Source organism: Falco cherrug, chromosome 13, assembly GCF_023634085.1.
Source record: "Falco cherrug isolate bFalChe1 chromosome 13, bFalChe1.pri, whole genome shotgun sequence".
NCBI classification, from domain to species: domain Eukaryota; kingdom Metazoa; phylum Chordata; class Aves; order Falconiformes; family Falconidae; genus Falco; species Falco cherrug.
This window is the reverse complement of record NC_073709.1, coordinates 15,878,605-15,903,605: the sequence shown is the minus strand read 5'-3', so window position 1 is coordinate 15,903,605 and position 25,001 is coordinate 15,878,605. Positions and strand designations below refer to the sequence as shown.

General features: G+C 36.4%; 1 protein-coding gene across 1 annotated transcript in view; it reads left to right on the top strand.

The window, feature by feature from the left end:
- The window catches only part of BTBD9 (BTB domain containing 9), a 126,617-nt gene continuing 101,616 nt past the window's right edge, over positions 1-25,001 (top strand). The window contains exons 1-7 of the mRNA XM_055725371.1: positions 1-143; positions 2,044-2,210; positions 7,208-7,418; positions 8,510-8,873; positions 10,503-10,767; positions 12,876-13,095; positions 15,544-15,663. Coding sequence (XP_055581346.1) covers positions 2,129-2,210; positions 7,208-7,418; positions 8,510-8,873; positions 10,503-10,767; positions 12,876-13,095; positions 15,544-15,663 — 1,262 coding nt within the window. The 5' untranslated portion in view covers positions 1-143; positions 2,044-2,128. The remainder of the gene's footprint in view (positions 144-2,043; positions 2,211-7,207; positions 7,419-8,509; positions 8,874-10,502; positions 10,768-12,875; positions 13,096-15,543; positions 15,664-25,001) is intronic.

The window sequence follows — 25,001 nt, the reverse complement described above, 5'->3', positions numbered from 1 at the left end:
ACCCGCTCCGCGCCCTTCCCGCGGGTGCTGGCCGACGTCAGCACGCAGGAGGACGGCCGCGGTTGCTAAGTGGCGTCAGCGCGCTGGTTGACGTAGAGACAGCGGCGGGGCAGGGGGTGGAGGCCTCGTCGTCGGTGGGGCCGGTGAGTCCCGGGGGAGGGCGGCGGTCGGGCGCGGCTCAGCGTCCCCGCATCCCCGTCCCCCCTGCCGAGCGGGATCGCGATGAGTGGGCGGCGGCTCCTAGGCCTCCCCCGCGGCGGGCCCCAGCCCCTCGGCGGCCGGCCGGTGTGCTGCCGCCGGGGGCTCCCACCGGCAGGGCGACCCGGGAGCGGGCCGAGGCGGCGCCGACCGCCGGGAGGCAGCGGGGCGCATGAGGCGATGAGGGGCGGCCACCCGAAGCGGCTTTCGGCGAGGCGGGGGCAGCCCGCGGGCGGGGTCGTCTCCCGGCGTGGGGTGGGGGGCGGCCCCGGTTTCCCCGGGCGCGACCTTGGGCGGTCGCTGTCGCTCGGCCGCGCTCTGCCCCGGCGCTGTGAGGCGCCTCGCGTCTGCCGTCCCCGCCGCTTGGCCGGACTCTGTCGGGGCTTTTTCTGAACGTTTCCCTATATTAGTTCAGTATTTTGACCCCTCGATAGCACGTACGGTATTTTCACAGGTTCTTCTACGCTCTTACTACTTAAGTAGTTACTTAAGTAGCAAGTTACGCCCTGCCGTGATTCATTGGAATTACTTTCGACTTAGAAGAAGCTGTCATATTATCAGACCTAAAAAAAATAAATAATGTGATGTTAGCTTGTAATCTTGCTTGCCCAGCGATGCTCTTTGCTCGCGTTGTTTTTAAAGCACAGCACAGAGAACCCTGACAAAGCCCCGTGCTGGAATCACTTAATTTTCTATGTGTTTTAAGATTTAATTTGAGCCTGCTAACAATGAAGCTGTATTTCACACATCTTCTGTTATGAATCTGTAAGTCAGGTGCTTGAAGTATACTGTTCTGTTGGGATCTGTTCACTCAAAAATAAAACAAACCAAAAAAAAAAACCCAACAACAACACCAACCCACAAGAGTTTCCATAAATGGCTTTTGCATATATTTTAGTAGTATAAGCCAACTTGATAACATACATTATTTGTAGGAACAAATATTTATATATCACATGTTATTCTCTCACACCAGGAGATCTTTGTTGTCACATACCTGTTTTCAGTTTGCTGGATTAAGATGTGGTTGCTTTCCAGTTTATGAGACTACCTAAAAATGCTTTTTTTCTTCCTTTTCTTCCCTTGTTCCCCTGAACATATACTTTAAAGAGAGTAGAGTGTTGTTTGTGAGAGAATTCATAGATCAAGGTATCGTCTGTTTAGCAAATTAAATAAAGTTTATTTTTCCTGCTGGAGGGTATGATGGAAAGAATAACAATAATTTATACTTGCTGAGAGAGACTCATGTTGGTTATGTATTTAAACAAATAAAGCCTCTATATTTCTGTATTTCCTCACCCTACAGTTTTGTTTTGTTTTCCGGTTTGCAAAATTAAAGGCTTGCACGGGAGAAAGACCTGCAGCTGCCTTAAGTACTGTGAAAAGAACAACCACCAAAATCAAACAAACCCCCCAAAACCTTTAGCTAGGCAAGAACACTCAGGGAACACTGGATGTGTAGGAAATAAAATGCGTATGATAGAGTTTGTATAGACCTGGTTTAGTTAGAACACCCATGTAGGAGAATGGTATTCTCAGGGACGTTAATATCAAGAATGTCAGGATGAAATTTTTGTGGCTTACAATGAAAAAATGAATGGCAATATGTTACCAACTATTTTGATGGTTAAAAAATGAAGGGTCAAAATTAAATGGTGATGCCTTTAAAACAAAAATTCTAATGCTATGTTCTAACGTTGTTAGAAGTTTTCCCATAGAATGGAGGGTTTTTTTAAAGAATTTATTTCCACAAAAATTTTAACTGAGAAATACACATCTCACTCACCTTTGCCATAGGCTACGTGCCCCGGTTTCTAATGGTATATATTTCATGTGTTGTTTCAGGAAATGGTACAGTTGTTGCTGTGCAGCTGGATGTTGTTGAATAGCGTTTCTATGAGCTTGCTGTTCAATCTATCTGCTGTTCAGAATGGCGAAGAACCCTAATTTTCAGGAAGCTGGTCATCTGCCTACCAGCTACATCCACTGTAGATCTTCAGACAGCTTTAGTGGTGAGTGGACCAGCACGTTTTCTTGAGACTTTAACTTAAAGGTTTAATTGTATGCAGTTTTAACCAGGTTGTATCAAGTGCATTAATGCCTATTTTATAGGTGTGTTAATAAATAATCTGCATTTAGTGTGTTGTTCCTTGTACCTAGCTAAACTTACTCCTCCTCTTCTATCAGAGGAATATGTCTCTGAGCAGAATGTAAAATGTTAGCGCTAGAACATTTAAGTAATGGGAATGTGTGTGCAGATGAGCAGTGCAGGACTTCCCATATGCTTTAAGTCAAAACATTTGGTACTAAATCGTTTTTTAAACTGCTGTGATTCAATGGTGTGTTTATTTACCATTAAGGGGACTTAACATCTGCTTTCCTTTTAACGTTAGGGATGAAACTTACAAGTTCTGTGAATTTCATTTACTTGGCCTTTCATTCTGTATGTTTACACTTGTACTGCATTGATTTTGTTATTATTATTATTGGATACTAAGTATCAGAATAAGTGTTTTTATTTTCCTTTTGTTACAATTTACATTCTGTTACATTGTTACAAAATTCCTAGTCAGTTTCATTACAGTTATTTAGAAATACAAATAAGCTGCTTCTGTAGGCAGGGTTCCAACAGGCTGAAAGTGTTTATTTGGGTTATACTCAGTGTATGTTGAAATATTTACTAAAAATACCCGTTTCCTGAGAAGTTATCTTGTTGTACCAGAATTATGAAAATGAAGTATTTTTGTATAAATGTGTATATCCGTTAAAAAACCAAACCATATGACTTGAAACAATTTCATGTTTATACAGTAGCCTTACTGTCATACCGTCTTCTGGGAGTCTACTGTTAACAGAAAATGTAATTAAAGTAATATTTATCTGGAATTTATTTAAAGCCCAGAAAAACATTTTATGAAGTAGTGAATTATAAAAAATTGAAATACTACTCAAATCCCTTCCAGTCAACTGAGAACCAGTTGCTATTTCTAAATAAAATAGTGGTGTAGGAGAATTATATTTAAGAAAATTTCCTTTGTGTAATTCTGACAAAATCTGTATTATCTTGCCAGCTGCAACTAGATGATGTAAGGAATGGAATGTTTCAAGGGTATGAAATTATTTGCTCAGTGTTCTTAATCCAGGCTTATTTCATAAAATTTAAAATTCTATGAATAGTCTGTTCACTTGCCTTTATTTCTAAAGTATCAATAGTGTTACCAATTATGTAGACAGTTTTCACTTATTTTATATATATAAAAAATCAAAATAATTCATGAAAAATGTCTTAAATTCCTTTTTCTCTGCCTGGTATAACAACAATTCCTCCATGTTTCATTGAAACAGCACTGCTTTTCAGAGAGGATGTTTTAGTCATAGCCCAAATGAGGGAGGGAAGTGACTGAGTACTGGTCTTTATTGCAGCTTTGGTATGAGAGTTGTTTAGCAAAGATGTCATTGGGGTTTTGCTGGTGTTTCTGCATTTTTTAGATCATGTTTTCGATGCTGTGACATGTTACAGATTACTTACTAAAAAGAAATATAGCAAGCTGAAAACTGAAGGGGGAGGGGGTGTTGTTTTTCTAGCCATGACACACATTGTGTAATACTGCATATTGCCTTATGTAATAAATACAAGGCCACATTTTTCATGAGCTCTCTGTTGAAGATGGCCACCAAGAAGCCTGTCTTCTGATAGAGTCTTGGACAGAAGTGATTTGTATGCTTTCAGACTTAACAGATGCCTTTTGAGATTATGGCAGCTTTGGTGGTGCCTCAGACTCTGAGTACTGTTTTGTTTTGTTTATTTCTGTGGCAAGAACAAAGCTGCAGCAGCTGACTCCTGAAACAGCTAATTAGCTCTGAATACCTCCTGGAAATAGGTTATGGTGCTGGCAAAAGGCTTGTAAATGGCTTGGCCTTTTTTTCTCAAGTTAAGTATCCTTTGCTAGGAAGAGTGAACATCTGTATTCTCTGAAAAGGTGATGCTGTTTAATGACACAAGATGCCAGAGGGATCTTCAGGAAGGGTTTTGCCAAGCTCCTGGCAGCAGCCATCTTTTTTTTAATCATAAATAATGCTTTGAGTTGCAACTAGAAAAATACATGTTTAGCTATACGGGGAAGTTGTGAGCACATAGCACCTTGCCACAACTGCAGTATATTACTTTTTACTTCCTCAAACAAGTAATGTGCCGATCACTTCAAAGCCTGACTGAATTTGTACCATTAGCGAATCCAGTCTGGGGAGATCTGAAGTCACGCATTGTTTGATTCTGTATTTTAAAGGGACTGCTCTCACTGGGCTGCTTTATAAGGAAAATCCACAATACAGATGAAACTTGCATTGGGAATGCATAGTAATAAATAAATGAGTTTGAGCCCTTCTTCAATATAGTAGTGTTACTCACAGGAAACATATAAGGCATGTACATAGTTTCATAAAGTTCCAGTTTCCAACAGTGCGTGTCATTCAAGCTTTTGAAAGTCTCCTCAGCCCGAGGTTTTTAGCCATCTTTTGAGGCCTGTATTCCCTGTGACTAGTGCGTTCTTGTTTGAAACTGACAATTTAGAATAGTACATTGTACTAGCAATTTGGAGAGCGTTAAAGATCAAAACAGATCTGTTTTGCAGCTTACACACAGGGATTTCTAAATTTCTACTTTCACCGCTTGCTGTAGACCAGGGTCCTGATGTTCATAAGAACTGGCACCATCAGCTTATTAGCAAGTGTCCACACTTCAGACTTTGCCCTCTTCTATTCACTGATCCTTGTTTAGTGAGAGGTTTATGTACCTTGGAGAGGGAAGTGTCATTTTGATTTTATTTATTTAACCTGAAATGGAAACAATTTTCCCTTTAACTTTTCACCCTATTGGCATGTGCCAACAGCCACAGCTACTGGAAGCAAACTTTGTGTGCAGCTGGTGGCATTCCCTTATCTTTACCACTTTTAGAGTCTGTTTTTATGCAGACAATACCTGCTCTTATTTTTTAGAGGTAAGAGTGGATGAAGGAAACAAAGAAGAAGGATGTAGGATTTTAAAATTAAAATGTGCTTGTACTTGTACATGTGTGAAGTATCATACATCAACTTCCCTAATAAATCAAAATGGGAACTAGCAGAAGAGAGATGGTACAGAGTTGCTTGATAATGTGCACGTAACTTGCACATAGTTGGGTTGCCTGACTATTGTGAATGAAGATCAACAACAGCAGTTACAGATGTGTAAGATACAGAAGTCTTGGAGGAGTACTGGGGCTTGAGATTTGCAGCTGAATAACAAATACATCCTTTTGTTTGCTCTTTTGGTGTAATAAAAGGCTTTATATTTTGAGGGCATTTAAAATTTACTATTGTTTATAAACTTTAAAATAATAATGTTGTGGTAAATATCTGAACTCTTCAGTGCAGAGTTGTCTTAGCTAATTGTGAATTAACCAGTGCAAATAGAAGAAACGGTCTGTTATTATGAAAAACCATAAAATTTATTTTACTTTCACGTCAGGGTAAGAATAGTGGCTGCACGGTATTCTGTCTCCATGGTTAGGCTGTCTGCTGTATCTCAGCCAGTAATGCTGGTTCCATGCTGTAATGGCTACATACCAGGGGCACGCAGCTTCTGGTTCAAGTAGCAGAAACAACCTGAGGAAAGCTGGGGGCTTGTTCCCTTTTCTGCTGTGATCTGTATTATCAAGTTAGTATGCTGTATTTTTCTCAAATCTTATTTTCTTATTTTTATCTACCTATTTCTATCATTAAACTAAAGTAATATATTTTAAAGTTCTTTGGGACTGTTTCTCCAGTATCTTGATTTTGGGTTAAGTATTTCCAGGTGTTAGAAAAGTGCAAATAATACCTAACCCCATATGCGTGTGTGTTCTTTTCTTTTTTGGGGTAGAAATTACTGGAAACAGATGTGTATTTTCTCATAATACTTTAAAAATATAGCTTAAAAATGCATTCGGATCATGAATATTTCACTTGAAAGATTAATGTGTTAGCTGTGTGCAGGGTATGGCCTCATCATTTTCCTGCTTCTCATGCTACACCATCTTTCTTCGGGTTGTGCCTATTTTGAAAAGTGGCTAGTCATTGGGGCACAGAAGGTGTCTCTGAAAATATGAATGATTATTATCTAAAATAGCCAGCCTCTTTTTAGTTAAAAGTAAAACCAAAGTGTAACAATAGAAGCTGATTTAAGACCTAAATTCTCCTGTGGATACTTTTGCCACTGAGACTACAGAAAGCCTCTGTTGCTGAAATAAACCAAAACAAACAAAACTAAAATCTCTAGTGAATTAAGAAGCGACACAGTAATTCCATAGGAGATATGACTAACGCATTACTCTGTTGTATGTTAGTGGACAGCCTTCTACTTTTATGACTGAGAGGGTTTAGGGGGCTTATTTTCTTATGTATATGAGGGAACAAGAAGGTGTCGAGAAAACTGAGTGGAAAGGGTAAGAAAATTGCATTGTACATTGTAAAGCCTTGCTCTCTGACAGACTTTGTCTGTTATTTATTAAAATTTGTCCTGATTGTTTATTTTCTCCCGTTTCTGGAAAATTGATTGAATTCTGCAAGAACATTTTTCACTTGTCACTGATTTTGGTAGAGACTTGGGAGTTAAGACTATGTTTAATCGGTCTAATTATTTTTCTTTATAGCTTATGTACATTTTAATTCAGATAAAATTGCTTTATAAAGGTAACTAATTAAAATAATCTATTTTTTAATTCCTTTTGTTGAAAACTTTTTATTTTAAATAAATGGATTGACAGAACAAGGTGATAGAATTCTCTGCAATATTTTGTCGGCTAGAATTGTTGATAGAAGCTGCATCAAATCTTGTTATAAATGAACTTCAATAGAAAACCTCTTGATTTAATTTTTCTTGTAATATATGGTAACTTACACTAGTTGCTTTTTTGGTAATTGCAGCTTGATCTTTGCTATTTTTTAATATTTGTGCCCTCTGTGATACTGGTTGTTTTCTCTTTCCTTCTAGGCTACCAGTATCACCATCCCTCCAAGATGAGTAACAGCCATCCGCTTCGTCCTTACACAGCTGTGGGTGAGATTGACCACGTTCACATTCTGTCAGAGCATATTGGCGCTCTGATGAATGGGGAAGAATATAGTGACGTTACCTTTATTGTGGAGAAGAAACGTTTTCCGGCACACCGAGTGATCCTGGCTGCTAGGTGCCATTATTTCAGGTGAAGTATGGCTTTTTGTCGGGCTGGCAGGAAATTTTCATGCAGATAAGATAAACATTGTTTCTCTATGAACTTTTCAGGGTGTAATCATCTGTCCATTGAGTGTGACCTTTTCTGTGTGAATGTTTCCCAGCACTTCAAATCATTGTGTCCAAATATAAAAAGATAAATACCATGTCATGATGTTACTCTTTTGACCTTCATTAAATTGGATTTTGAAGGTAGTTTCGCAAATTTAAGAGAAAGATAACTTCAGAACAGGAAAGTTCTGCTGTAAAATTGGTTTGATTTCTCAGAGTATGGATGTTGTGCTTCTATGGATTATACTCAATTAGAAAATTTGATTTTGATGCGTTGGAATTGAGTGTTTAAAGAGGTCTGGCTGATGCAAGTTAGAACATATATCTTAAACCTAGGAATAATACTAATCCAACTTTTTTAAGAGATGGGCATTTTTCACTCTAGATGGAGTTAATAAACTTCCTGCTAATCTTCCAGTTAATTTTGTCAGAGTGATAAGCTAATAACTAAACTGAAGTGTTAATGCAAATTGTGTTCAGACTGTCTATCATATTTAACAAATAATTGTGAGTACTTTGATTTTTTTTCCAGATTCAGGATTTCATCAGAGTTGCTATGTGCTGGGTTTACAGTAAGAAATAGAGGATCAACAGGATCAAGAAATCCTGATATTTGTTAATCTGCCACTGCTGTTACAGTGGCAAACTATTTTTCACTTGCTTTCTGAAAGTTTTTAATTTTTTTCTTTCTTGCTGATTTCACTATATTAAAAAAAAATAAGGTATGAGAATCATATCTCAGTTTATGCTTCACAAGCTATTGTTCAAAGTAGAGATGGAGCAGTTGTGTAGAATAAAACCATGATGCATTAGAATATTATTCCTGTGCAGCTGCTTTCAGAGCAGAGCTGCACTTTAAATGGCAAGTAGAAGGGGTTTTCTTTTGTAGATTCTTAAACCATCTTCCCTTTTATTCCCCTGGCTGTAAATAGTAATTTATTCCTTTCTCTTTCTATTTTTTGCCTGTTTTTTATTAGGATATAAATTTCTCAAATTTTATCTTCCTTATAGAGCATTGTTGTATGGTGGAATGAGAGAATCTCAGCCTGAAGCAGAAATCCCTCTTCAGGACACCACTGCAGAAGCATTTACCATGCTGTTGAAATATATTTACACTGGTCGTGCTACGCTACGAGATGAGAAAGAGGAGGTTCTCCTAGACTTCCTGAGCCTGGCACATAAATATGGGTTCCCAGAACTGGAGGATTCCACATCTGAGTATCTTTGCACAATACTTAATATTCAGAATGTCTGTATGACATTTGATGTTGCCAGTCTTTACTCCCTTCCCAAATTAACTTGTATGTGCTGTATGTTCATGGACAGAAATGCGCAAGAAGTGCTCTCCAGTGAAGGCTTCCTGTCACTTTCTAAGGTATATCTTTTGTTTGCATTTTTTCCCTGCAGGAATGTTAATTTTAATCTGTGTACATCTTCATGATGAAATCCTAATGGGGAAACCAAATGCAAGTTTACATGCTAGTTAAGAGGTATCATGTTATACTGGTAAAACTGTGACAGTTAGAAATGTTCACAGTTCAAGCCAAGCTGAACTGCAGATCCTGGTGATCTGTGCTGAATGGTTTAGCATTTAATTTTGACCAGTCAGTATAGCTGAATAAAGTAAATCTGATGGAGTATTCTAAAAGGTGGGAGCAGGCAATCAAATATTAATTTGTCTTTTTTCATCCGTTCTTGAAATAATATAATTTGGCTTCTGAATGCTACCCAGGGGATATAAAGCAAAGATTTGAAGATAGTAGAAGATACTCTGTTCTGTTAATTTCTTGACATGGGCTGCCTCAGTGACGGGTGATTTTCTACTGTGTAAGCTAAACCATTCTGGAGGTTGCTGTGATTTATATTGCTGATTGACATCATGTTCTGAAATTGCATAGTATATGTTGTTGCTGGGTGGTTTGTACTTTGTGTGTGTTGGTTTTGTTGTAGTGAGATGTGTAAATATTTGTGCCTGAGTCAAGCTATGCTACGACATGAAATTTTCCACTTATGCTGGAGTGGCCTTTGAGCTGGACATAATAGTGAAAGAGTGTTTTCAAGTGGTGTTCACATGAAGTAGCAGAGCATCTTGAATGAATGATGGTTTAATTATTATTTTTCTTAAAGTGTTTTCAGTTGAAAAGCTGTGATGGGTCAGTTCATTGAATAAGGCAACACTCTGCTGACTTACTAGTTGTGTAGGGAAAAAAATGTTCTGTTTTTTTTTTTTCTTTACTGTGCTCTTTCAGATGCAGTTTGTTAAATCTGAGCTTTTGAGAGCATATTATCAATACAGAAATTAGCAAACATTATTCATTGGGAAGCATATAGCCAGTCCTGGTATATATACGAGAGATCTATCCTTTTCTTGGGCAAACTTTAATTATTCTGCTAGCTAAGTGACAATCAAAAAGCTGTTCAGATCTTTTTGTTCTCATTTTGCAGTCAGTGGGTTTTCTGCATGAGTAAGAGCCACTGAAGTTTTTACCTGCTGATTCCAAATTGGTACCAAAAGAGAGAGAGAGAGAAAGAGTCAGGGGGTGGGAATCTCGGGTAGTAAGAAATGGTTTAAAAAGGCAATTCCAAGCCTATTTTTCTTATCAGTGTTCTTATGCCAGCCTAGGTTTAAAGGAATGCTTTGAACTGTACTACCAAATCCCCAAATCACTACTTAAATTGTAAAGTAAATTCCAAAGTAAATTTGAAGTAGTAACTGGGATTAAATTTATTTGAATAGTTCTTCACATTTCAAGTCTGACTTATTTCTCCTAGTGGTTTTGCAATGTTACCTGTTATTTACATGATGAATTCTAGAATTCTTGCATAAGTAACTAAAGCTACAGTTTCAGTTAGTTGCTCCTTTGGAGATTATTTTTAATGACTACAAGTTAAAATACCTGTTAATTTTTGCCTTATTTTAACTCCCCTTTTTTTAAAAAATATATTTAATTTTATTTCTCTTAATTTTCCTTTGTTGTTTTTTCCCCTGTTTTTTCTTTTCCAGGCTGCTCTTCTAAGTATTGTATTGAGGGACTCATTTGCAGCTCCTGAGAAGGACATTTTCCAAGCTTTGATGAATTGGTGTAAACATAACCCCAAGGAAGACCATGCTGAAATCATGCAAGCAGTGCGTTTGCCACTAATGAGTCTAACAGAACTACTAAATGTTGTAAGACCTTCTGGATTGTTGTCACCTGATGCCATCCTAGATGCCATTAAGATCCGTTCTGAGAGTCGGGACATGGACCTCAACTACAGGGGCATGTTAAGTAAGCATCAAGTTTTATGTATGCTTGTTTGTTTGTTTTCTTATTTAATGATTTTAGTTGTCTGAAGGACATGGTTAATTTGTGTGTTGAAGTTTTATCTATTGTTACGTGTTTTAAAAGGTTTACTTAATGAAATATCTTACTATATACTGTTCTTGATGTTTTGTTCCTCAAATAATATTAGTCAACATACTTTGCTGCTTTGTATCTCAGATATTGTTCAAACATGAATGTTGTAATAACTGTGTTTTCCTGGAGGAAGTACTATTTCAATAGAAAAACATTTGCAAAAACATTAAAAATAGAAATTCATTGGCTGTGGGATATATGATACTTAAATTGTTTTATGTTGATGGTGACTTTTCTGCTTCATGGAGATTTTCATCTTTTCTCCACTACTTTCGATTTTTCTCTTCCTCTCTACATGCTTGCCCAAATAGTATAAACCAATCTTCCAAAGCCATATTAATGGAAGTCTAAAAAGTGAGAGAAGCCTTTTGTTTTACTTTTGTCTGTGCTTTCTGTTAGTTCAGCAAGAGTATCTAGCACTGAGCTTTAGAAAGATACTGTTAGTTTGCTGTCTAATGGGTGATTTTTAGAGAATATTGGCCCCGCAGCAAAGAATAAAGTTGAATGTTTGTGGTTTAACCTTTTCTAAGAAGAAAATGAACTCTATCCCAGCCGAAACCAGGACTGCGTTCTTTGAGAGTGCACTGTAGTCAGTCAGGTGTGATAAGCCCTGAAAATAACTGCTTGCTTAGAACTGCATCTTCCCTTTGTTCTCTGTCTGAAGTTAGATACTGATATTTAAACATATGAGTTTAATATTAGGATATTGTTAAGAGTCTTGTCATGCAAGACATTCTGTTGACGGTGCAATAGATCAATTTGAAAAAAGTTAAATGATATCTTCTGACTTTTTCTGCATATTCATGTCTCAATAATAATATGCTTTTAATCTCAAAGCTTCTAGCTTTGTCAAAATTGCAGCTTTTTAGAGAATCAAATCTCTGTGTTGTTTTAGTACTACTTCAGGCTCTTGGGACTTCTTGTGGAGACATTGACACCACTTGCAATTTCACAGTTGTGCATTTGATGGTTTTATGTAGTAGTACTACAATATAGTTAAAATTTTACCACTTCAGATTCCATTCTTTAGATGTTAAACTTCACATCCTGTTAAAATTGATGCTTCTGTTGCCAACCTGCCAGAAGAGTTCAGGGGCAGCTTTTCATCATTTAACTTTCAGATCGTGTTTTCTAGTGTCTCTCCTCAAACAAGAATGTTAAAAATATCTTCTTAACAGGCTGGTTCATCAATGTATTGTTTTGTAGTTGGAGTTAGGGATCATTATCCCCAGTTATCTTGATGGAAGATCTGTTCCTAGGATGTAACAGGTTTATTACTGTGGAACTATGGCATAAAATCTTGCTTCACCGTGTTGGTTCAGAGCCCAGGTAGCCAAAAGTTTTCTGTCAGGTTCATTTAGCTTTGCAGAGTACGAGAAGCTTGTATAGCTACCAAAATACCTTGCACATATACCACTTTGCACATTCATGATGCATCCACATCTTGAACATTTTATGTGATTTTTAGTTTCTTTCCACTTAAAAAAAGCCCCCCAAAACCCCACCACCACAAACTCAAAAGAGACCAACAGCTGAAATTAGGGGGTGTGTGGAAGGAAAGAAAGGGGCAAAAAATGATGGGAGGTATGATGAAAGCTTGGTCACAAGGAGAGACTAAATACACCAAAACTTTAAAACCAGGAGGAAAGTGATGGTTGAATAAGGAAGGTCTAATACAATTCTGTAAAGTCATGAAGGGGACCGGAAGTATAGATACTACATGGTAGTAAATTATCACTACTTATTACTGTAACAGACTTAGGGGGCATCAAATGAAATGGAAGAAGCAGAATTTCTAAAATGCCTCTCTTTGTAGGTTCATTTTATTTTGTTTTGGTTTTTTTTCCCTTGAGCATGTGTTTGTGGCCAAGAAAGGATACTATCAATAAATCTTTGTTATGACCTAATACACTTGATGTTCAGAACATCTAATTTGCGATATGACAGAGTAAAAATTAAGTATTTTCTTTTCTTCTTAGTACCAGGGGAAAATATTGCAACAATGAAGTATGGAGCACAGGTTGTAAAAGGGGAGCTGAAGTCTGCTTTATTGGATGGGGATACTCAGAACTATGACTTGGATCATGGCTTCTCTCGACACCCGATCGATGATGACTGCCGTTCTGGAATTGAAATTAAACTAGGCCAGCCTTCAATAATCAACCACATACGAATACTCCTGTGGGACAGGGATAGTCGGTAGGTGCTAAGCTGATATAAAAAGGGAAGGTAATGTGTTTTGTACTGGTGAAATATATCAATGTGAAATATTAATTAAATATTTTCTGGAAGCAGCATGATACAGTGTTGGAGATGACAATGGAAGTTTATTTGAAAACAACCTGTTTTTTAAATGCAGTTCTGGACACTTACATACCAAAACATACTTTGTGATACTAAACTAACTTATGATATTTTAACTTATTTTCTGTGTCTTCATTAAATAATTTATATTACTAATGAAGGTTTACATGATATTGTTTTCTATTTGGCACTTAGTTTTAAACTGCTTTTATTTTAGTTTTAAAAACAATTTTCTAGTTCCTTTGCAGAAACAATAATTTTAAAATATTTATATTCCAGACGTTGAAGAAATGTTCATACAGATTTTTTCAATATATCAACATTGTTAAGAAATAACACACCGACAATAATTCAGAGTTAGTAAAATTTATTTAAAATGTGAATTACCAACTAAATACAGCAGTTCCTTGAAGCCATTTCATGGTGAGACTGATGAAGTATGAGCTATCATGGATGCCTTGGCCAATTTTTGCTTAGCTACATTAGATTGTTATGGGAATGCATGAAAGATCAAATTATATATATTTGAACAATTGAGTGACTGCTTAAGTAGGAAAATTGGAATGTTCTTTTCAATGACAAATTGAATATATTAATTTTATAACTTGCCATGACAAAAATGTTACAATTTAGTAGGCAGCTCATGCAGATATTAATAAGCAATTTTCTATTAAAGACAATAAAACAAGCTGCTTATACTTTTAACACATTATTACATTTCTGATAAAAGATTAATTTTATATTACTTCCAGACTAACAGTTTAGAATTGCAAAACAGTTGCGTTTTGTTTTCTTAACTAAACAGTGTTACTTTAGAACAGTGTACTAATGTTTTATTAATTTTGATTTTTATTTTCATAAACAAAAATATTTACACATGTGAACTACAGTTATTAAATATTCAAAACAGACTGCGTGAATTTTTAGCTATTTAATTGTTTCAAGTAAGTTCTCCTAATTCAGTTCAACTGAAATTTATGCTTTTCCTCTATTCTTTTGGGAAACATTGAAAAGTAAAACTTTGGAGATACAAGGAGCTAATTCATACAATATTTTGCTACTTGTCCCATAAGATCAACTGAATTTACAAACCAGTTATCAACCAATTTTATAAAATTTGAAAAAGTATTAGAGATATAGTAATAATGAGGACTTCTTTAGCAGTTTTTAGAGAGCTTGTGATTAGCAAAACACCCCTCATCTGCAAGGCATTAATCAGCAGCTGCTGAAACTCAGAGAAAACCCATTCTTCTTGGGGCAGCTTATTAAAAAAATTCTGTTGCTTGGTGTCCTGTGCCCTTCCTCTGAAATTTGTAGAACAAACCACTGTTGCTGGCAGACTATCAAACAAGACAGACCTGTACTCTAGGGGTTTTTGCCCTCATAAATACTGAGGGTACAGTGGTCTAGAATCTAGTTTCTTTCTGTGTAATCACGATTTTTTTTCTTTTTCTGAGGCAAGTTTGCAGTTGGACTTTCTTTTGCTTCTTATCAGTTACAGTACCGGAACTACCAGTTGGGTTTTTTTCCCCAGCAGCTCAACTGTCTAAGATAAATAGAAAAGGAAGCATTTGGAGTACTTTGTTCATTTGTGGGTTCCTCAGTATAAGATAATGACATACTGGGGTGAGTTCAGCAGGACACCAAGATAATGAGGGCCTGAGCACACAATGTACAAGGAGGTCTTGAGAGAACTTGCCATTTTAAGAGGAGGAGGCTTAGAATGGGGAACTTATTGCTGTCTTCACCTGTTTAATGGAAGAATATAGGGCCAGACTCTCCTTTACAGCTGTGTGCTAAGAGGGCATAGAACAGTGGACACAAGCAACAGGAGAAATTCCTATTAAATATTAGAAAAGGAATTCAAAGCAGGGTAGCTGAGCTTCAGAAGAGTTTGCCCAGAGAGGTTATGGATATCAGCCCGTGGAGGTGTGCAGAACTTTACCAGCCAAGGCCTTAAGGAACTTGCTCTAAGATTGTCCTCGCTTTTTCTAGAGATCCTTTCCAACCTATGTGCACTTCTAGTCATTTAAATTGCCAGCCATTTAACTGCATCTTTCTCATGGGAGACATGAATAATATCTCCAAAAGAGATGTTTTAGCAACTGTACAAGTGCATGGTGGCTTCTTGTTGAACATCCCTGTCTTACAATAACTGCCTGTGAATTTATTTTCAAAGCTAGTTTGAAAATAGGAGTACCTTTTAGATGTATTAGAAACAAGTCTGTTGGTAGGAACAAATAGCCTTCTTTTCAGCACAACTGAAAATGCAGAAGAAAGTTAAAACTGAATACTTAAATGTGGCTGCTTGTATTCTAACCAATGTTTTTTGACAATCCATAGGTCTTATTCCTACTACATTGAGGTGTCCATGGATGAATTAGACTGGATTCGGGTTATTGATCACTCTAAATACCTCTGTCGGTCCTGGCAGAACCTGTATTTTCCTGCCCGTGTCTGCAGGTTAGTTCATCAATGTAATGTTGCATGGCTATAATTAAATGATGTAGACACCAGAATAAGCTTCTGGATTTTGCTACATATGCTATTCATGATATACACTACTTTCATCAACTATCTTAAAAATAAATATATTTGTCTGTATTGGTGGATGCTTTTGTAATATAAATATGGGTGATAAATTGCAGGCATCCTGTTTTGAAAACCCTGGTGCTTCCATCTTTAACTACATATCTCTCTCCTTCCTTTTTTTCTTTTTTTTTGAGTCATATGCACTTTTCCTCTTGCAGCTGATGCAGGTTTTTTTGCTCCATAGTAAACATAATTCCTTGACTGCCAAAAAGTTTAGGATATGTTTACATGCTTGCTATAGAACTTGGAAATGTATTTTTATGTATTTTGTTATATTTTCTGCTGTTGCATTGGAAGAGTTTTTAAACGGTTCTGAAAGAGTGAAAGGGGAGAGTTAGGACTAAGGAGATTTGAGCAATGCTTTGTGTAAACCAAAGGAGCTAGATGGGTTTAATCTTTATTAAGGTGATAGATAATGTCTTTTTACTGTAGGTGCTGCGAATTGTGGAAAAAGCTTATAATCACATGGAAGCTGTCTCACCCAAAAACTGAATTAAGTTCATTGATAGAGAGGCCACAATCTGTAGATTCTAACGATGTTACTACCATCATTATGTTTTGGGTCATAGGCTCGAAGAGGAAATTCCCTCTATTGTAATAATTATTCTGTAGACATAAACTTTTTAATCAGGACAGCAACTCCTGGAATCCCTAAGGAGGGGAAGTGCTTTCTTTTTCCCAAGGAATGAGCTCTTTCTCTGGTCTTTACTGATGTTGCTGGCAAGCAGTTGTATTCTATGGGGAAAGAATCTTCTGGTGGTCAGTTGTGTGTGTGTCCTCAAATAACTCTCTCTCAGCCTTCTTGTCCTTCAAGTTCATAATGAGTGTAACTGACTTGAAATTTATTTTTCCCGATACAGACAAATATGTTCTCATCTTTTCCCTGTAAACATTCTGATTCTGATTTTACTGTTTTCTCTTTCTGAAATGGTTGGCATTGTCCCTTAGTTTGTGTGCATATTTGATAAATTTTTACTTAAAGGTGTCTGTGATAAATCCTCTAGCAATGATGAAGTACCTCATGGAGTTTGTAGGTTATGGGGATATTCTTTTTGTGTTTGTGACCTCAATGTGGTGCAAAGTGGATGGATAGTTAGTAAGCACAGCTTTATTTTGGTTCCATCATGTTACCAAGAAGATTTGAAGAGATCTAGGGTGTTATGGTGGGACTTTCCTTAATCTTCTTTCAAAAGGGCAGCTATTCTTTGGCCTCATCCAAAGACTTGTCTGCAAGTGATTTTTCTATTTCAGCATCAGTTTATCTGTGTATCACACACACCCCTCAGCTGTCTTGTGTGTGTGTGCGCGCTATGTTTTGGGAGCATCATTGTTCTGTTTTGGTGAAGGCTTTTTGTAGCCTTGCCTGAAAGTACAGGAGGGAAGAGTGGAGGGGAGAAGTTATTCCAGAGTTTTGGGAGGTACCTTCCTCATTTTTTGACACAAAGGACCTCCAATGATCTCTTAATCATCTGTAAGTGGCTTGCCCTCTGTTGAAGGAGCAAATTATTAGGAGGGAGCTCATTTCATGTGGTGTGTTCGTGTGTATAGGTATTGTCGTGGTTTACACTAGCCACTAACTAAGTACCATGCAGCCACTTGCTCACTCCCCAACCCCATACCCCACACCCCACACCTGTTGGAATGGGAAGGAGAATCAGAAAAAAGCTTAAATGTGGGTTGAAGTAAGAACAGTTTAATAATGGAAATAATGTAAAAATAACGACAACAATAATAATTGCAACAAAGAGGAGAGACAGTAATAAAACCCACGGGAAAAAACCCAACAAGAGACACAGAATACAATTGCTCACCACCCACTGACTGATGCCCAGCCAGTCTCTGAGCAGCGATTGGTGGCTCCCAGGTGGCTCAGTTTATATACTGAGCATGGCATTCCATGATATGGAATATCCCTCTGGCTAGCTCAGGTCAGCTGTCCTGGCTCTACTCCCTCCCGGCGTCTTGTGCTCCTGCTCGCTGGCAGAGCATGGGAAACGGAAAAGTCCTTGATTTAGAGTAAACATTAGTTAGAAACAAGTAAAACATGAGTGTGTTATCAACATTATTCTCATATAAAATCCAAAACACAGCACTGTACCAGCTACTAAGAAGAAAATCAACGCTATCCCAGCCAAAACCAGGACAGCTATATATTTTTTATTTAAATGCATGCACAAACTCACCTGGAAACCTCCCCCCTGCAGTTTCGTTTTAGCAGGTATCTGAAGTATATAGCTGTCCAGGAAACTATAGCACAGATCGCCTTATCGCATAGGCCTCATGTCTCTAAAATTTTCCTGTTCTGATCCGTGATGCCCAGTAAACCTTTTATTTTCTATAAATCTCTGTTCCTCGTTATCTTGTCCACAGAGTGGTGGGGAATTCCCTGGAGGTACAGCTGTTTTGAAGAGTGAGTCAAAGAGCTAAAGAGAAAATCACGTAGCAGCATAAGTTTATGAGTACTTACTGTTAGGGAGCAGTAACCTTAAGGCAATACAAGTTCTCAGTTGTGAGTCAACATGATAATTCAGGGTAGTTTAGATACGACTGTTCTGTAATCTGTCTTTACATCAATGAATTGAAGCCTACGTTATAGTAAGAGGGCATTTGCTAGTCAAAAGTACAAGTACTGTGGCTATAATTTACTGTTCTCTTGATGTATTATTTCCTCCAAATAAGAAGAAAAGTCTATTTAAAATGTAATTAGAGACCTAAAATTGCTAACAGTTCTTTGAGGAGTTCCACTTTAAGAATTTGTATTTATTTATTTATATTAATATAATTAATCAGGTCAGATTTGAAGGTTGGCTCTGCTTTGGTCAGGGTTTTGGACCACATGACCTCCAAAAAAGAGGCTTTGTGTGGGGAAGGCTATGTGCGCATACGTATTAGTATTGGAGACTTTTTCTTTATCTATCTTTTAATTAATATTCTGTTTAGAAAGAAGTAAGCAAGGGGTACTGAACTTTTTTTTTCTGTCTCTAATTTCAAGTTTTGGTGGTTATGTATTTAAAGTAGTTTTGTTTACTTAAATGAGTTAGACTCGTTATCTCTAGGACGCTACCATACACAAAATATAAATCCTAAAATATGTAGCAGTTTTTTCTTATCTAAAAAAGGGACATCTCCAGTGTTGTGAGCACCAATTTAAAATATGAGCTAATACGAGATTGCCAGAATATATTATTTTAATATTTGATATTCTGTTTTTGCAGAGAAGTTATGCATGCTTATCAAAGGGTAGATATGTTTTAAATGTTTTATATGCTCTGTTTAGAAAAAAACTCCTATTTATTTAATTTGATGATGTAAATACCTGCCCCATTTTTAAAGGAAGATTGTAATGTAACTCAGCAAATCACTCACATTAGCACTAGGTTAATCAATATATTCTTTACACTTAAAGCTAGTTATGTTTTCATATTGCTCAACACTGCTTCTGCTGTATACCCTTGAGTCAGTGTGAGAAGTCCTAGTGTTAAAATTTTCCTGTTCATGGGCAACAATACAGAGGAGTGCACTGCATTTGCATTGTCTTGGTAATGCAAATAGCAGTCTTTTGCCAGCAACCACTTAGGGAACTGTGCAGTAATTTTTTTTAAAGGTTTGTATTCACTTTCAGCAGAAGGTGATATACTTAAGTATCCTTCACAGTGCAGTTTCTTACCAGAATAGGTCTAGATAGATGGTATTTTTTTTTAATTTAAAAAAAAGTATTATTTTAGCTCAAAGTGCTTTATGGCATCACTGTATAGATTGATATTTTGAGGAACAACAAAGAATTGGAGACTAGGTTTATTGCCTTTCTATTTTTTTAATTTACACACCTTTTTTTCAAAGCAAGGGAGTAGAACACGCCAGATTCTGTACACATTGTTGAAGGACAGCTTGTTTGTGTCTGATACACCAGAGAAATTGTTCAAACATAGATTTTAAAGAGAATATGAGCCCTGTAACATTAGGCAAGGCTATTTGACTTTTTGAGTTACCTTTCACATTAATATTAGTTATGCAAGGTGAGAGCTGTCAAGGGCTACACTAATATAGAAGGGCTCACCTGAGTTCTAAGAAGCTATTCAGGTATTTCCATGGGCATAAAAATTGATGGAATGTATCTTCTGTTTGCATGTGTGCAGGTTGGGGTTTTTCTTTGTTTTTTGAAAACCTTCCGCTTTTCTCAAGTGAATCTGTCCATTTTCAAATCTATAATCAATGCCTCGTTCACACTAGCTGGATGAAAAAAAAAAAGCAACCTTCTGGCATTTAATTGTTAAAAAAAATTAGTTTATACTGCAATGAATTAAGACCAGTTCAATCTCCTTAACAAGTAATTTATTGTATTGTGTGTCATAGTTTCTATCATGACTTTGATTTTTTTGATCCATGGGGTGTTATGGAATATTCACAATAGTGTTCCTTGGGGGCATTATTGTGCTGCCCATGAAATATAATTTGTACTTGGCAAAGCATGTACCAAGCCATCCAAACTGATTAGGCAGAATCAAGTAAGTAATGTAAGAAGATTATTTACGCTCTTTTCTTCTTCCTGTTACGTACTTGTATGCTTCAGTCTGTGTTCTAATAGGTTTAAATAACTTTTGCCAACCATAAACTTTGTCTAGATTAGTAGATGGAAAATGGAAGGGCAGTGACAAAAACCTCTGAAACTATATAATGAAAAGAAGATGAGAAGATTGTTTATGCTTTCTCACACACAGAAGATGATTTATTTGTGATTTGTAGGTTGTAATTCCTGATTTGGATATATAAACTAATCTGCACAAGGAAGTTTATTTCTTAGGCATTGAAGCTTAGTATAACAGGTGAGAAGGTGTTGCTCTGTTTTGAGGATTATTTTTTTTTTAAGTAGGAGAAAATGCTAGGTATAATACCTGGGCTTTTTATTGACATAATTGTATTTTAGACTTTTCTTTTGTCCTTTAAATGCTTTTAGAAGACATTGTTCCACCACCTTTTAAAAATCGGGCAGCTATATACTATGCAGAAAAAGCAGATAAGAGCACGGGATTTTAGGGTAATTCTTATATGGAACTGTTTTCATTGTTTGCACTTATAGCAATTTTCCTGTAGCGCTGAAGACTGTTTAGAGGGAAGATGGGAGATAGAAAATAATCTTGTAAGCAGGTTCCTGTCAAAAGTTAGGAATAAATGTCAGGTTTGTAGTTATTCCAGTGTCCTCTTAATATAGTTGGGCAAGGTAGAAGAGAGTGCCTGTGTGTTTGTTTTCCTTGTGTGGTTTGTTACTGATTTTTGAGGTTAATATTTTTCTTTCCTATTTCCAAGTATTTTTAATATGTACCTGTTAATTAAGCCAACTCTGTACCCTGTCATTAACCTAAATAATGAATACCATCTTATTATATTAGAAAGTTCTTATATAGCACTTAGTTCATTCGCCTGACAGTTTTGTGTTGTTTCAAGAAATCAGTGATAAAAATCGTAACAGCTGCTTGTAGGTTGTTTTTCATAACCCATGTGGGTATCAGTTTGTATATGGGTATGCAACAGTAGTTCATTTAAAAAAAAAAAGAAAAAAAAGGCAGATTTTCAAATCAAGGTCGTAGTCAGAGCTGTGATTCTAAGCCATAGCGCTCTTTTTGGCGGGTAAAAAAGTGCAAATGCATTAAGTGAATGTTAACACCTCTAAAGATCTTTGAACAGGCAGTGCTGCCTTCTGTGTTATCCTTCTCACTTTTTTTCATCCTTCCACTTTTGTTTTATGGCTTCATCTTTTTACTTTTTCCTAGACCACAAATTTTGAAGAACTTCATTAAAACAATTACAAGAAAATGAAAATATTTGAGGTCTCAAAATAAGTCAAATGTAGCCACAAGATGTCACTATAATAAAAGATTAGAAGACTTAATTTCTTTCTGTTTAAACTCTTTTAGTGAAACTGTTATTCCTAGTGTATATTGTGCTTGTATACTAAACTTCCCAGATTTACAGACTCGTTCTGGCTTGCTGTTTTTGCTATACAGAGAGCAAGTACAGAGATGGTACATAATTGAGAATTTCTTCCCGATTCAGTTTTCCATGTTTCATCTGACATTGGATGATGCCAAGTTTGAATTAGGTGAATATTTGCCTAGCCAGACCAATCTGTGGTTTGAAATGTAATGCTGTTTTTCAGTAATATCAGAATTTGGAAAAGGTAATGAAAGAGGTCAGTTTTAATCTTCATTTGCTACTATTTTATTGTCTTCTCTCTTCCTGAGGTGTTATAATGTGACTAATAGAAGGGAAATATTAATTATTACTGCATAAATTTTTGGTCCTAAAGTATGTTTCTATTAAAAGAACCGCTAGATGCCTGTAGAGTAATGCTGTAAATGTGGGAAATTATTTAAGCATATGCTTTTTCCTGGTTTTTATTTTGATTTAAATTGAAAAATGTTGAGATTTTCTAATACTAGTAGGTTGAATTAGTAATAGTATAATATGTTTAAGTGCTTTGTGTTTCCCTTAAAGTATTTGGCTGTATAGAAAGTGTGGTGCAGAATTATTTTGCTTTCAAAGGTGTACTTGTGTATTAACTGTATTTATCAGTGCAGAGAGGATTTCTTGCCTTTCCTTTTATTAAGTATTGATGATATTTGGTGGGGTTTTTGTTCAGTGCTTCAATAGTTTTTGCTACTAATGATTACACAATTTGTAACCCTCTGCCTGAGTGGAGACAAATTAAATTGTAGTTCCTGTCTCCTGAGGATTGAAAAAGGCAAAACGTAGGGAGAGCAAATGTTTCAGTATTAACACAGTTCTAAACTAAGAAGTATTAGTAGTTGTGCACAATTATTTTGCAGGTAGTGACATGCGAAGACATGTGATTTTCAAATACAGGCTAGACAAGACTTTTTTCTTTAATTCTGTTCTTGATCAGGCAGCTTCAGATACCTGTACTTTATATTGGTTATGGTACAGTCATTTAATTTTCTTTCCACTTGGGAGAGTTGCTCATTAAAATTAGCTACTGATTAAACAACAATGTCTCACTTTCAGCCTTACCAGTAGGTCTCTGACATCCTTATCTGTAGTAGATAATGATTTTGCAGTTTTACTGTGCTTGGTGGAAACTTAGTGCATAATAACTTGCCAAACATGCTCCAAGTATGGTTCAGTTTAAGGAGATGTTGAAACAAGTGAGGAGTTAACTCGAAAAAGCAGTTGAAGCACTGTCCCAGGTACTTGAAGTAATCTGAGAAGAAAACAGTGTCTGCAGTTCTAATTTAGCACTGACTTTTTTAAGCAATTCTGCGTCCTCTGCCCTCCCCTAGTAGGGAACAGTGGTGTTCAGAAAAAGCATGCAGACATCCAAAAGAAGCATTTATTTCAACTTGAATTAAGAATTGTTTTAACTTAAAATGCAATCCTTCTACATCACTGACCTAACCGGAAAACATAGACTAAGAGTTGCTGGCAGGAGCTCTCGTAAGGGCTTCAGTCAGTCTGAAAAACATTTGAAAAAATTTTCATCATGAAGTCATTAATATCTTTATAAAAGGACTTCTTGCAAATGGAATGATTAAACTTGGGCAACTGGAACCATCTTTACTTTAGTTACCGCACTTGAGAAATGCAAATGGTTGCATAGGCAACATGTTGATTAGTTATTTTATTTGTACTGCGCTTTGGGAAGCATATGTTGTGTAAATATTTTATTTCGAACTGTGCAGATATGCTGATGTTTCGGAGTTTAGAAAAAAAACCAGCACCTTGCTGCATAAAACAGATTAGCTTTTTTCGTTTCTGGATAACTGAAATCTTAACATCTTTTCCTGTGTAATACAGTGATAATGTAATGTCCAGAGATAAGTAAAAATTATCTTGGCCTGTGTTAGAGAAACATATTATTAAAAGAAAGCAATTTTGAAATGTCACTCCATACCTTAGAGGGTTTTCACTGATGTTCTTTTCACAAATCACTTTTCACTGCAGGCATGCAGTTTTCTTTTTTGGTTTTGTTTTGGTTTTTTTTTTTGAGGTGGGAAGAAGAGCTGATCACTCTTTCTAGTAGAAGGTGATCATATTGGAAAATTTTTACTGGTATGTTTCCAATACCTTGCTTTTTAACTTAGTGAAATACAAGGAAATTATTTCCTGAAGCCTCCATTTTAGTGGCTAGATGCTGCTAGATTATCTTTCTGTCTGTCATGTTGAAACATCTTTTTTTCTGGTATGTATTCAGTCTGGCATTTTATTTCTTTTCCTAAGATAAGGTGATAGTCTCAGATATTTCAAACAATGTAGATCATCTACACAGGATCAAGAAAGCTATTGCCTCATCTGCGACCGAGTGTTTACTGATTTAAAAGATCCCTTTCCTCATTTCAGGATATGTATACTTTTGATCTTAAGCTTACACTTCTAATTACAGCTCCAAATGTAGTCCTAGTGATTTAGAAGCTCATTTCTCTACAGATGTAATCAATAACACTTTTCATCAAGAACTTTATCAAGGCAGCTTTTTTCTTCTCAAATTCCTTCTCTGTCTCTGCCATAGCAATTTCAGTTATCCTAACCTAAAGAGCCCAGCACAGATTTGAGGAAAAGCAAAAAAAGCTGTCATGCATTTAAGCTGTCAATAACAACCTGCCAGACAACTCATCCTCTGAAAATGGAAATTTGTCTGAAAAAGTGTGTGTAGAGGGGTCAATATGGCTTGTATAGAAATACCTGAGAAATGTGAGAGAGTGCCTGCCAATCCAGTTTGTTGGATACAAATTATAAAAAAGTATAGTATATTTTTCTCTTTTTGGTTTATAGTTTAGAGGAAAGAATTAACTTTTTAAGAGATCCAGAATACATTTCTCATGTTTGACATAATAATAAGCAGGGAGGTTTGTAATGTAGTTAGAATTTCTATGTATTCTGGATTTTGATGTTTTCATTGTGAGTTTCTTAAACTGTTAATTGTTTCTAGATCTGTTTTCAAGCTGTTTCACCTTCTAAGAGATCTGACATAGGTGAAAATTATCAGTAATTTTTCAACTTGACAGTGATACATAAAGATACACCTAAACACTAAATTATCAAATTATTCATAATAATTCTACAGCAAGTTTTATTTTGAAGTTAATGTTGCATAAGACAAATCTGTGTTTAAAAGGCATCTTCAACACTCTTTAAATCCTCTTCCGTGATTTCTTTTACACTCCAAGAGCTAGAATTAGCTGTGAAAACTTGCCATA